This window comes from Channa argus, chromosome 11 (assembly GCF_033026475.1).
Source record: "Channa argus isolate prfri chromosome 11, Channa argus male v1.0, whole genome shotgun sequence".
NCBI classification, from domain to species: Eukaryota; Metazoa; Chordata; class Actinopteri; order Anabantiformes; family Channidae; genus Channa; species Channa argus.
Genome location: NC_090207.1, coordinates 18090016 through 18104827, shown reverse-complemented (window position 1 = coordinate 18104827; position 14812 = coordinate 18090016). Strand labels below are relative to the sequence as shown.

The following is a 14812-nucleotide window of genomic DNA, read 5'->3' as shown; positions in this document are numbered from 1 at the left end:
GACATCGGCTCTGGCAAGCTATCAGTCCTCGACTATACAAACAACATGGATAAATGAATGGAATATTGCAGAATCTTGTTTTCATGTCTTATATACAGCAAATAGACTAGATTAGAAGGGCTAGAAATGCCTTATAATCCTACTATTTATGGAAAATCTTAAGCATTTATTGGTAATTATTTCTAATTCCCCAACAAGGTTATGGACTTTATTATTTTTAAATCCTGGCTACAGCTCTTAACCGTGCTGAAGGCTTAACCCTAGATGTTATTGTATTTTGTCATTTGTTGACCAAACCATTTATCAGTTAATGTAAGAAATTGTGTAAAAGTAGGTAAAGCATTCCATTGCGTATTTATTATCAGATTTTACATGCATTGGCAGTTGGCAGAGAGTACAGGCCTGCCTTTGTGAGGTGGTGTTTTAGATGGAGTGGTGTGAGCAGCAGCAGGATCTGTATCCTGATGCCACGTCAGGACTGCCTTCGTCTGTAGGTGCACCCTGACTGACAGATCCGAGAGCCAATCAGACAGCGCCGTGGAAGGAGGCGGTTGGCTGTGATTCAGTGGAGTCAGAGGTGGGCGAAGTCAATGTGATAGGCGTTCCCAGCTACTCGGGTAGTTGTGACTGGAAACCAAACCGTTGACATGTGTGGTGAGTATTGATAATGTTCTACCTTGTTCTTATTTAGCGAACAGCTTGAGTTATTCCTTATTCACCAGAACGGCATGGAACAATTTTTGAAACCCTGCCGGTATCCTCAGTATCACGGTCGAAGCGCCAGCCACACGAAACGAGCTAACATCGGGTGGCTAACCTGCGTTAGCGAACGTGAGCTGATGTTACTGATGCTGTTAGCGAGCTAAATCTAAACATGGCATTTTCACGTGAAAGCTTGATGCTCTCTGATAGTGTTGGGATTAAGAGTGTTAAACTGCAAGCCGACATCTGAAAGTTGACCTAAAAAGTAATGTGCTTCCTGCTGACTATAGATAGCTAATGTGGTTTTTAGACGTTAACGTCCCTCACATCGCGTATTGTTAGCTAACTTTCCAAATACCGACCCTCCACTCTGAATGAAAGTCTAAATGCCTCGAATAAGCTGCGAGGGGTTGTGTTGCCATTGTGTCCAACGTGGATTCTTTAAAATGGGGGATTAGTGCTGTCCGCTGGTTGGATGTCACATCTGAGTATTGCCGCTTCACAAATATTAACTATACATAGATTGAAAAAGTACCCGGACGTTATGAAGCTGGTTGCGATCTTTTTAAGAAAGGTAACGAGGGTCAAGATGTTTTATCAGCATCCGTCACTGTCGCATATTGTCTCCTTCTCTGACGTCTTTGACTGATCGCTGATCACTGTCTTCCGTCACTGTCACTTCAATCTATGTGCGCCACCCGGACCAGATAGACTAGTCCTAGAATAGTTTACCAACTGCCTTTCTCTTGTTGGTACAAAATAAAAATATTTCCTTAAAGCCTTTTTCTTGGTGGTGATTTTTGCTACCTCCCTGTTTGCAGTACTTTCCATTGGCGAATTGCCCTCTGTATGAGCCAACAGGGCTTTCTGTGTGTTTGTTCTGTTTTTCCTGTGTCTTGAAAGGTTGAGTATATTGAGAAGTGTAAGTCTAAATGTACTGATGATGACATTGCATAACTGCCTTTTGAAGTGTTTGCCTATGGGTTATGCCTAGTCAGAATTACTATCAGCTTCCACATTGTGGAACGTGGAATTCAATAAATGTTCAGTATTTGTCAGTGGATAATTTGTTGGACCACCAGACAAGAGTAAGCCTGCCTCTAAACCCTCTGTTGCTCCTTCCATCACTTGCTTTTCTGAATGAGTGCTCTGTTAAATCAGGCTGCTGGCTGTTTTTTTAATTTGCATTTATTTGTCAGCGCTTACAGCTGATGCAAAACTTTGCACACCCTTAGTTTAAAATGGCAAAACAGCAGTTATAGTTAGTTATCACGTTTCTGACAGTTAAAACCTATAAACTTAGGAATCATAACCTGTAGATCAGTTGGTAAGGCACTTATCCATGAACCACAGTGTCACTGGTTTTCACGGTCCCTCCTGGCTATGTGTCAAAGACACTGAACCCCAAGTTGCTCCCAAAGGGTCAGGTGAGCACCTTCCACGGCAGCCACCACCGTGCGTGTGTGAGAAAAAGCGTCTGATAAGTAGAGCATTTACAATTTGTAAAATTATAATTCATGGCAGAACCACTGTATTGGATTGAATTAAATCGCAAAGTTGGTCAGTCATGTTATGCGTAATCTGTGTATGTACCCCATGAGGGTACATGGTTAGTTTTTTGGTTAAGTTTGCATCCCCTTACATTGAAATGACATCTAAGGGGATACAAATATAATCCTAAATTTAGAATAGTAATAATGCACCTTTAGCTAGTAAAGAAGTTTTTTATCATCAGAAGTAACAAAAATGTTAATGTGTATATGTAAGAATTCATTTTAATTTTTTTGGTTTGCGTCCATCCCCCCAGGAATCTTTGCTTATCTCAACTACCATGTACCAAGAACTCGCCGTGAGATTCTTGAGATCCTTCTCAAAGGTCTGCGACGTCTCGAGTACAGAGGCTATGACTCCGCAGGTGAGAGAGAGATGGAAAAGGCTTATATCTCCAAAACCCTCTGGCTTGTTAATTATGCTTAACCAAGTGCCACCAAGTTGCTGATAGAATTATGTGTGTGCAGTATAAGAATCACCTATACTAATCTTGCTTTATGTTTGTACTAATGACATAGGAACACAAAGCAAGATTTAATGTTCATCCACTAATATCTTGTTGCTGGATTAGACTTACTGCATCATTAATTGATGTAAGATACACTCATACCTAAAGGATTTTTGCATTTATTAGTTGTGGGTATCTGCATCTGAATTCTGTGATAAAAGAGTAATATCGCTATAATACCTGGTAACAATAACTTTTGATCACTATAATTGTCATGCTATTTCCTATTTTTAATTTTGTTAGGTGTGGGAATTGATCGAGGTAACGAAAAGGAGTGGGAGTCAAATGCCAAGTCTATCCAGTTGATAAAGCAACGTGGAAAAGTGAAGGTTCTAGATGAGGAAATCCACAGTAAGCTGAGATATTCTTCAATTGACTAGAATCATTCAATAACAGATGAAGCCTTGATCGTTACTTGCTTGTGGTACATTTGGATTACTAAATTACTTTGCTGCGCTGTCTTCTTTTGCCTTTAGAACAGCAGGATCTTGACATGGATGTGGAGTTTGATGTTCATCTTGGCATTGCTCATACCCGCTGGGCCACCCATGGTGTACCAAGCCCACTCAACAGCCATCCACATAGATCTGATAAGAACAATGGTCAGTTGTGTTAAGGAATAAAAGCTTACTCACTTCTTACAGCTAAATGTTTGCCAACAAAAGCTCAGTGTGCATTTGACTTGAGTGAAGGTGTGTTGATATCTAAATGTTAATGATACTCTTTCTGGTCTGCAGAGTTTATTGTCATTCACAATGGAATTATCACAAACTACAAAGACCTGAAGAAATTTCTGGTGAGAAAATATTTTCTTCTAATTTCATTAACTAGTGCAGACATCCTTTTCATTATTACACTTATAGACAGGACAAACTCTCAATCACTGAATTTTTACAGGAGAGTAAAGGCTATGAGTTTGAGTCAGAGACTGATACAGAGACAATCGCCAAACTGGTGAAATACATTTATGACAACCGAGAAGGTGACGAAGTCAGTTTTGCTACACTGGTAGAACAGGTGACCCAGCAGCTGGTAAGTACCTGCTTATGCACACACTGGCTACTAAAGTAATCAGTAGACAAAAAAAGCCCATCTGATGTTTCGTTCTTCTGCCTATCAGGAAGGAGCTTTTGCCTTGGTCTTTAAGAGTGTCCACTATCCCGGAGAGGCTGTTGTCACAAGGTATAAACCCACTAATATTAAACTTTTCTGAAGATTAAGGTATTATTGACTCATAACAATGTTGTTGTACAGAAGAGGAAGTCCTCTGTTGATTGGAGTTCGTAGTGATCACAAGCTGTCCACGGATCATATTCCCGTGCTTTACCGTTCCGGTAAGTTCAAAGGTTCTTTTTGTCCAAATTGTTTATATGTGGATGGGTCTCTGAAACTAAAGTCTACCTTTTTTTTTGTTAGCTGGAAAAGACAAAAAAACTTGCACTGCCCTTCCAAGGACAGACCAAGACACCTGTCTGTTTCCTGTAGATGAGAAAGCTGTGGAGTACTACTTTGCCTCTGATGCAAGGTAAGCATTTATCTGTATGTTTGTATTTACCTTTCACAGTTCCAAATTCTCCTTGAAACATGCTCCCCAGTTAGTCTCTGCTTTGTCTGTGGAATTCAGGTCAAAAGTCTGACCGGTCCCTTTCATTCCAATAGTGCAGTGATCGAACACACAAACCGGGTAATCTTCCTGGAGGATGACGATGTGGCCGCCGTGATGGATGGCCGGTTGTCCATCCACAGGATAAAGCGCAATATTGGAGACTACCCAGCCCGCGCCATCCAGACCCTGCAGATGGAACTACAGCAGATTATGAAGGGTGAGTGATTGGACAGCTTTTACTGTGTTCACATACACTCCTGGCAGTTATTTATTTGTGTGTGTGTGTGTATATATATGTGTGTGTGTGTGTGTGTGTGTGTGTGTGTGTGTGTTTATTTATTTATTTATTTATTTATCCTGCCTTAAAATTTTGTCCTGTACCCTGCTTTTAATATGGTTAGTCTAAATAGGAGACTGGGTACTTATGTAGCTGAAATGGCATTTAATTATTAGTCATGAGGTCATTCTTGTTGTTATGCAGATAGTTACAGCTCTACTGAATCACTTGCACCACCATGGAAGCCACTGTCAGTGGCTTCCATGGTGGTGGGCTGACAGATCCTAATTTGAAAGACTTTTCTCCCCTTGCCTTCGCTTTCTGTCCCCAAAGTTTACATAATGTGCTGCGGCATGTAGTGGGACAGGTTTTTAGTGTTGTTGTTTTTGCGTCAGTTAGGTAGCAAGTTAGTTTAGAGCAAATGGGAAACAATCTCGACTAACTTGATAGGTAACATTACCCATTGCTTAATTGTCTGAAATATACAGTATCTTTTGTGTTTTTTTTGTTTGTTGGTTTTTTAACAGCTTTTTTTTTTGTATGGATTAAACAAGCAAAATGTTATGTTTTAGATTTAGGCTTTAGGTGGACATTGTTACCAGATTAGCTATCCCCCCCTGTTTATAGTCTTGTGGTAACTTTATATTTACATTACATAGGCAGCCGGTGTTCAGTGGGTGGAATGCTCAACCCCTAGTTTTTGTCAGGGCCATAAAAAAAATCGCAACTATATCGTCATCATTCTGTCATGATTTTCCGCACTGGAATCAATTAAATAGTCAAAATGTAAATAAAAAAATAGACACGATAATGGTTTCAGTCTTCTGAATGTGAGCACCTTGAACACTGGCAATTTAACCTCTTGGCCACTGCTTAATGTCAAATCCAGTGTAATAGAAAACTGAGCCAAGACAATGAAAAATGTTTCACAGCTGCAGTATCTTTATAACGTTTTTATTTGCCAGTCCAACTCTTCCACAGTAATCCAGCAGAGGGCAGAGGTAAACTGATTCTGGCTGCACTCAACATTCCTTTGTGGTCCTGTCATTACTCAGTCTCTCTCCTTCTCAGTTTCTGGGGCCTTTCTGCTGAATAACCTAATTCACATGACCCAAATTGCTTTCGGAGGCAGTCCCAAAAGAAACGCTTGCATATTTCACTGTTAGTTTGTAATTAATGGAAAAACGTTATCTCCCTGATATCTCATGTCTGTTTTCTTTCATGTAAGAGGCCATTTAATGCTGTGGCTTCAAATTAGTTAACAAAGCAGTAAAAACAATACCTCCATGATTTTCCAAGAATGCATGATTATCAGTAAAACATTTTTAAACTTTTTTGATGTTACGCCATGAGGCAGTAATTTGTGATTTTAGGAGGTTATTGTTATTGTTAGGATATTTCTCAGATCACTGCCACTGTAGACTGATCACTGTAGACTGACATTTTATAAAATTTAAATCATTGCATTTGTAAAAGACATTCACCTCACTTTTTATTTTAAATTTCTTTAATGAAATGCTGGAAATGTTCACCTGATATCTGATCCTCACTCCACAGGCAACTACAGTTCTTTCATGCAGAAGGAAATCTTTGAGCAGCCAGAGTCTGTGGTCAACACCATGAGAGGGAGAGTCAACTTTGACAATAACACAGGTTAGAGAGAGGTGTCTTTAAAATTCTCAATGGAACAGTGATGTGATAACATGCATATAAATGCACCATTTTGCATACACCTAAACAACATTTTTTTCAGTGATTGTGTTAAAACATTTTTTCCACTCTCCTGAGCAAGATCTTTGTAGCTTTTGTTTAAAAGCGGGAGAATAATAGAGCAGAATGATGAATTACTAGTTTGGTATTATTTTCAGTAACTTTGGGAGGACTGAAGGATCACATCAAAGAGATCCAGAGATGTCGACGCCTTATCCTTATTGCCTGTGGCACCAGCTATCATGCTGGAGTAGCGGTCAGTAGCTACTACCCCTGTTTTTATTGTGTTGTGCGAGTTTTGTGTGTTGGCACATTCTTTGCTTGTTGTAATGGACTTATGCTGAGTATTCAATTTTTGCTTTCCCAGACCCGCCAGGTCCTGGAAGAGCTAACTGAGCTGCCTGTCATGGTGGAGCTGGCCAGCGACTTCCTGGACAGGAACACACCCGTTTTCCGAGATGATGTCTGCTTCTTTATTAGCCAGTCAGGTGGGGAGGGCAGTGCCATTTGGACTTGATCTCACACACATTCCCCATTTGTCCTCCACTTTCCATCTAGAGGAGCCCCTCTAGTTCTTCTTGATTGATCTGTCTTTGTGCTCGACTTGTGTTTTTACAAACTGCAAAGTCGAGTTTTTTTTGTTTGTTTTTTTCTTGTTCTTGAGTCTTATTCTTAGTGTATGAGATATGGTGAGCCCTGTGGTTTTTCTATGTTGCTGTTTCAAATTAGTGTTGTGTATAGTGCAAGAGCTATTCTGTAACAAACTAATAAATCAACATAATTTTATTGTCAAAAGGGTGACATTGGATAAACTATATGTTTTCTACTCTTGCCAATCCTCCAGGGGAGACAGCTGACAGCCTCATGGCCCTACGCTACTGTAAGGAGAGAGGCGCCCTGACTGTGGGTATCACCAACACAGTGGGCAGCTCTATCTCCAGGGAGACAGACTGTGGAGTACACATCAATGCTGGGCCTGAGATCGGAGTAGCTAGTACCAAGGTAAATTATAAACAACCACAGTCCTGGATAACTCTCCTAGCTCTCCTGAATATATCTTTTATTGCCTGTGAAAGTTATAAACTATATGTCTTTTAATAATTTTGCAATAGTACATGTTAAATGTTTAGTCTAGCCAATTGCAACTGAAATTATTATTGAGACTTTTTAAATATATAACAAATCCTATGATAAATACGGGGGCCTGGTGGCTCAGTGGTAAAGCATTGACTTGGAATAAAGAAAGCCACACCCACAGCAGGTGTGGCCCCGACCAAGCATCAAGGGCCACCTTGGTGCCGATCCGGAGCCCAGATTAAAAAATGGGAGGGTTGCAGCCGTTTATCTTTTTGACTATGATTAAGATCATGTCATGACATTTGAGTGTTGAGCACATCACCTTTGGCTCTTAGAAATGTTAATGTCCACTTTAACACTATTCTAGACATTTATATAGACCACAATAATTGTCACTAACAGCTCTACTTTTACATTGTTTGATGTTCACTAAAGGGTGTTGTGGATGGTCAGTATATTTGGACATAAAGAATGGTTAGTGACATTTCAAGTGGGTGAAAACAGACAGCAGGTTTGAATGTATGTTCCTGCTCATTCACAAAACTCTTATTGTGTCAGTTTCTTTTGTGTTGTTATGACACAAGCATGTGTCAGTGACAACTTACACATCTTCTAATAACTTAAGATGTGTACTTCATGTCAAATCTCACCAAAAATATTTGCATGAATGATGGCACCCAATTTAGAAAACACTGACTATTTGATACAGAGCTTGAAGCCACTATACAGCAACAAATTGTTGCATCATCTTCAAGATGAACTCAACACCCTCTGACACAAAATGAAGCCCAGATGAATACTTCATTGTGTGTCTGGTCCCACCTCATGGAATCTGACGTTTTCCTCCACTGTGATCCCAACGAGGATTGAAGAAGTCGGATATTCCCATCTCAGCCCATGTAAAGTCAATATTCTTAGATTTCAGCCCTTTCCTTTCTGTTTCTGTCTGTCATAATCAAAAGGAGTAGCCAGTTTGGACTCAGAGCAGAGACGCAGAGGAGACTTGTCCCCAGATAGTGAGCATAGAGAGAAAGGAGTTGAGCAGGTCCCTCTTCGGCCCAGCCCTTGGGCTTGGCTCAGCGAGTCTTGCACTGCTCCAAAGCCCCAGAGCACGCCTCAGAGACGCCATCATTTACTGCTTGGTTGGCTTGGCCACACACCCCCACCCACCTCAACTAAATGCTACTAAACTAGCTCATCAAATCACTGGAGAACATGTATCACATCCAACTACTAAATGATTCAAAATTCATTTACTTGACCATCTACTTGTTTGCTTTGTATTTTGTAATTGGAAAAGAGAGCTGAGGCGCTTTTTCCCATTCCTAAAGCCATATTCAAGATTTCAACGACAACTTAAAAGTTTAAAGCTATCAAAAAGCTAACTCTGCAAGTGGGTCAACTGACAGTAAATGGGGCAAAAACCAGAATTGCATAACTATATGCACTGGTATTAAAACATTGTTGTTAATAGATTCAAAGCTTGTTTTTTAGTCCACACCTGTTGAGTTTGAGATGTTTGTTCATGTTTCAGCTGTATGTAGGGTGGTCATCTTTGTAGGGTTGGCATATTCTGCATGAAAAACACAAAGCTTAGTGACTTGAGCACAAAAAAAAGGCACGGTTTACTGTGTGTATTACATATGTGGTGACATTTGAGCAAACAGCACAGAACTCTGAGGAACTGTGGTTAGAGCAGTCAAAGGAAAACAATTTTCAAAAGGTTTTACAGCTGTTTTGGCCCCAAACTCAGTGACATTTCTGAGTCCTGAGTGTCATTTGAAATGACTTGGCTTTACTTGAACAGTGATTAAATTGCCTACATGGGTATAGAAGTTCTCCAAACATGCACATAGATAAAGGAACAGAGAGTGGGTGATGGATATGGCAGGCAATTACTTTCAGATCTGCTGAGGTTGTGAGCAGTGACATTTCTAGAATGATCAGAGAAGGTGCTCAACAGTGTGATGCTGTGTTCACATTTTCCAGGATGAGCAGCATTGTCCTAACCGAGCTTAACTTAATGCATGGAGTGCTGGTTAGGATTATTAGTTGGGTGCAAAATCTACTATTAAAATGGAGAGATATGAAGTACAAAGCTCCCCAGAGTCAACTTGAATTCATAAGTTGGATTCCTTTCCTTCGGTTTCAGTATTGTATAGTTTGACATTCAGCACTGGCACTGTTCTACCTGTTGTTATTGACATATAAATTCAATTTCATGTACTTTATTCTCTGCAGGCTTACACCAGTCAGTTTGTGGCCCTGATCATGTTTGCGCTGTTGATGTGTGATGACAGAATTTCCATGCAGCCCAGACGCCGCGAGATAATCCAGGGCCTGAGAGTGCTTCCAGGTAAAATAAGCCACAAATATTCTGGTTCATTCAATGAGGTACATCCAAAGCAGATTTTAATTTAAAAAACTAAAAAATCCTCCTGGAGCAGTGGGGCATGGACGGTCCTTTGCATGATTCTCTCGATCTAAAGCATATGATAGCATGATAGCTATTAGTAAATTAATGAGGAAAGTCTAGCCGCTCCTATGTTCCCTGCCCAACATTAGGGACTGCTTCAGTCCAGACTCTAGCGTTTGACAGTACCAGCATGTTTACACAATATTTCTAACCATAGTAGCTGCAGAATGTCTTCAGTCCCACTTCTCAAAAACAAATCTCCATTGGTATCTGTGTTATTGTTATGTGCTAGATTTGATTAAGGAAGTCCTCAGTTTGGATGATGAGATCCAAAAGTTGGCAACAGAACTATACCAACAGAAGAGTGTTTTGATCATGGGCAGAGGCTACCATTATGCTACCTGCCTAGAAGGTGCACTGGTAAGCAATTACAACCTCCTTTTCTGCTAGTATTGTCAGATCTTTCTGTTGTTGTTTTCTTCTAAGGTGATGACTTTCTAAAAGTACTATCAGACATAAAGCCATATTTTACCTTTTTATTTATCTTAACAAACTCCTGTCAAAGTTTGATTCCCCTGATGAGTTACAGATGATTTTTTTGTGCTATACTTTTCAATCCTATTTTGATTCATAAAATGCTTCAGGTCTTAGAAAATTAGTGGAAGGACAGAGACTGACTGGCTGATCTTTTGTGTTTCGATATATAAAGCATTTTGGCTGCTACATAAGCTTAGGTTTTCTTAAATGTTTTTCATCATGTTTAGAAAATCAAGGAGATAACTTACATGCATTCAGAGGGCATCCTGGCTGGGGAACTGAAGCACGGTCCGCTGGCCTTGATAGATAAACTCATGCCAGTCATTATGATCATAATGAGAGACCACACTTACATCAAATGTCAGAATGCCCTGCAGCAAGTTGTTGCACGCCAGGTAAGACCTACAACCCCACACTGTTTTTATGTTTTCTGTTCAAATTATGAGCTAGTTTTATATTTTAACCACTTAAACAAAGTGTTTGACCTTTTTACTTAATAAATGCTCAGAAAAAACATTCTTTCACAGTTGAGATATTAACTGACTGGTTCAGTGTGACCTCACTTATGTCAGTAATCTGCAGCAGCTGTGAGTGTAAGTGGTCTGCAACTTAACTGGGGGCAGCGGAGCAGCCATTTTCATAGAAAGCTTTTTGATGATGATATACTTGACATTTAAAGCCTTTTGTTACAATTCTACAGGGCCGTCCGATTGTGATCTGTGACAGAGATGATTATGAGACCATCAAAAACTCTTGCCGCAGCATTAAAGTGCCTCATTGTGTAGACTGCCTACAAGGCATCCTGAGCGTTATCCCCCTGCAGCTGCTGTCCTTCCACCTGGCTGTTCTCCGAGGTTACGACGTAAGTACTCTCCCAAAAGGATCGCCAGGAAATGATAATCCACTGTTTTGCTAGTTGAGACTTGTTACCTCATCTCTCAAGACACAAAAACGTTTTATCAGTATCAAGTCCACATTTCCACTAATTGCCTCTGCAGTTGTCACTTCGAAACTAAAGACTTTAAATCTTACTAAGAGGCTAAGAGTTTTTTTCATATCATATTTATGTGAGTGATTAGAATTTTGACTTCTTAAAGGTAATTCAGCCAATCAATGCTGTACCTCAATATGAGACAGATGTGTTTTTACTAGGGCTGTCTTCCAAAAGTCAGTTAGTCGAATATTCAGTTGTTTAGCCCATCAGTCAACTGAGAATTTTCAAGTCAAGCATCTGATTAATTTATTGTCAGTCAGTTTACATTAGCCTATAATACCAGCACAAATCAGATAGAAGCTAACAAAAACAGAAATGCTCATATAAACCAGCCAAATTCAAGTCAACTGACAGTTTTTACATTGAGTGTTTTTATAATGTCAGCATACCTCTGGAGTGCTTAGTTGGGGAAACATGCCATAAACCACAACCAGAAGCAAACAACATGCAGTATTTACATGTAAAGATCAGTGTTCTAATTCACTTCAACGAGCAACCTAATTTTGAGTATAAGCATGCAAACTTTCTAACTCAGTTGTAAAGCTCATACTGATGCAGAGTTTAGCTGATGCTTCAAAAGGACTGTTACTTGTAAAAACATCCATCTGCGCACTTTGGCTTCAGGATGCCAGAAGCCAAAGTAAGCAGCTTAACCAAAGTACAGCATGTAAACCTAGCCAGTGTTGATTCTACTTTTGAAGCACCTTGCTGCAATGGGATGTCCTGACAGTACAGCCCATTATCTCTGTTTTTCTGTCACTAAGTATTCATAGCACTGCCAAATTGCACTGCTGTTCTGACAGAGAAGCAAACATTTATGTTCACATAGCTCTGTCACATGCCGCCCCCCCCCCCTACACACACACACACACAGACACACACACACACACACACACACACACACACACACACCACTCAAGTCTGTCCAAGCATCAGACCTGATGAGAAGCTCTCTGGCCCAAAGTTTGTAAATCATCCTGCCAAGCTGCTATATCACTGGCTCTCACACGGAAGTTTAATTTTAAGGTTTTTCTAAATTGTACTTGATCGTTTGACAGTAGCATTTATTCAATAGCAGAAGCCTGATATTTCCTGTTGACAGTTTAACTGTTGTCAGATAGTAAATACTGGCTTCTCTTTAAATACAGGTGGACTGTCCAAGAAACCTGGCAAAGTCTGTGACAGTAGAGTGAACCACACCATTGAATACCAAACAACAAAACTCTGGTGGACACAGCCTGGGAGCATCTGTAAGAAGAAACCAAGACAAGACAGTGTCCCGTTTGTGTCTTGCATCGCAACTCTTTTTTTAATGCAATCTTTTCCTCAACAGTCATGTATCTCACTGTTGCTTATAATCTGTATATCACTGTCTTTTTTCTGAGAAATTTTGGCGTCATTGTCATATTATTGCAAGAGTAGTTTTTGTCAGTGGTGGCAGGGCCTGGGCTGGCACTGACATATCATGCTGTGAATGTGTATCAGCAGACAGTGACTATGGGTTTATTCTCTTTCATGCTCAGAAATTTTGAGCAAGCCCTCTTTGTTTATTTTCTGCTGATTGGTCTCTCAAGGGGCCTAATGTGAATGCTAATGACTGACAGAAGTTGGGGTTTAAAGACCTCACTGGCTCCTTTCTTCCTTAGTGCAATGATTTGTAGTTTAGTCGGGATATTTTTCCTTTGGCAGCTAATCATTTGAAGTGTCTTTATTTTACATTTGACAGTCTTAAATTATTCCAAGCCACAGGTCATTGCTTCCTCATAATTACAGCAGAATTTGCCAGTCTTGACTCCGTTTCGCCCTTGGACTTGCTTCTGAGAACACACAAGTTGATGCAGGAGCATCATAAGTAAACAAAAGAAAAGCTTGTGTAAAGTACCAACATAGCATTTTAGATTTCAACTGGTTTTTGTCCACCTATCCAAAAGGACAATAGTTGTTACCATATACGTTACACCCTTACTGTAAAAACGTGTGCACACGTTTTAGTTTTTCCTCTGTTGCCTTGCTGTTCAAGAACCTTATCAATGATTTCTGTTCTCCAGTTTATGATAAAACACTAAACTGAAGAAATAAGTCAGATAAAGTCAAATTTGCACCTGGGTGCCAACCCACACTTTGCCACCATGACTACTGCAATATTGGGACCATTTGTAGCCGTTATTCCTTTCCTTCTTAAAAAAATAATTGAAGTTTGAATAGTGAATGTTGCTGTCATTTGAAATGTCCTGTCAAACCACATTTCTCTACAATGGCACCGTAAACCAAAACACAAAAGTTTGTCCTGTGTTACTTTTTAGCCAAACACTGATGCTAGCAGAAAGCGTGGTGTGAGGACACTGTGGCTTGAAGGGTGCATATACACAGCTACGTAAAACAATGTAAATGTTCAGATACCTGCTGTGTGATAGTTTTAAAAAAAAAAAATGTGCATTTGCATCTAGCCACACCTTGGATTCTTTTTGTGTGCCCCCCCCCCCCCCCAAACAAAAAACCCCATTTAGCTTTCCTGGGTCTGTAAAAAGGATTGTAAACTGGACAGTTGTTACACTTCTGTTACTTACATGAGCAGATTTTGGTTTGAGTGGAGACATGGACAGCATGCTGCACAAACGTGTTGGCAGCAGTTTGGTTACTAAGGGAGTGGGGAACGAGTAGTGGGACTGATGCAATAAAGTGTCAATTATAGTACTTCTTGTGTGTCAAAGGTCATTTGATGACAAGGTGAAGTCACCCTGAAATATGGACAGTGTATCATGCTTGAATATACTGGTCAGCAAATATTTCACATTTCATTTTATTAAAATGATTAATTGACCTACATTTAGAATAAAAGTATACAAGTCGTTTTTAGTTGGTTTATGTACATTATATACAAATATTTCGGGTACAGGAGATACTCAGAGCGATGGCAGATCAAGTAGTTGTGTGCAGTAACCAGTCACAGTCAGTAAGGTGAACAGGACGGATCTGATGCCTCCACATACCATCACCACGGTGGAGACGCTGGGTCTGAAGCTGACGCACAGGACAGACGGTGCCACAAGGATCACGGCCAAGATGGTGGCGCAAACAGACCGGGCACTTCGGCACAATGTGGGTACGGCAGGAAGTATTGACTGGACGAACTTCACCCGCTCCACAGAGGTTTCTCCACCCCAACACAGAGGAGAGCACACATCGTCCACGGAGTTGCGTGATGGAGGCCAGGTGGGGCAGCACGAATGTCGACGCTGGTCCACGTCCTCCTGCGAGAAGCGCAGACCTGATAGCGTGAGCCTGAGGAACGCATTCAGCCGCAGCAGGGTGGACAGGTAAAAGGCTACGCTGTTGGTGAAAGCAAGGGCAGTTTTCAGAAGGATTTCATTGCACTGACTGATCACAACAACGGCTTCACATACAGCTGTGGCGTAATTACAGAGGAAAGACAC

General features: G+C 40.5%; 1 protein-coding gene across 1 annotated transcript; it reads left to right on the top strand.

The window, feature by feature from the left end:
* The first annotated feature begins 503 nt into the window (after nt 1-503).
* On the top strand, nt 504-13858 carry LOC137136315 (glutamine--fructose-6-phosphate aminotransferase [isomerizing] 1). Its single transcript, XM_067521568.1, has 19 exons — nt 504-654; nt 2510-2617; nt 3005-3112; nt 3238-3363; nt 3499-3557; nt 3659-3793; nt 3882-3943; nt 4016-4095; nt 4178-4286; nt 4421-4584; nt 6202-6297; nt 6513-6610; nt 6722-6842; nt 7199-7356; nt 9673-9787; nt 10140-10267; nt 10612-10779; nt 11085-11246; nt 12527-13858. The coding sequence occupies exons 1-19, from the start codon at nt 648-650 to the stop codon at nt 12569-12571; spliced, it is 2049 nt and encodes a 682-aa protein (XP_067377669.1). The 5' UTR covers nt 504-647; the 3' UTR covers nt 12572-13858.
* Nucleotides 13859-14812: the final 954 nt, after the last annotated feature.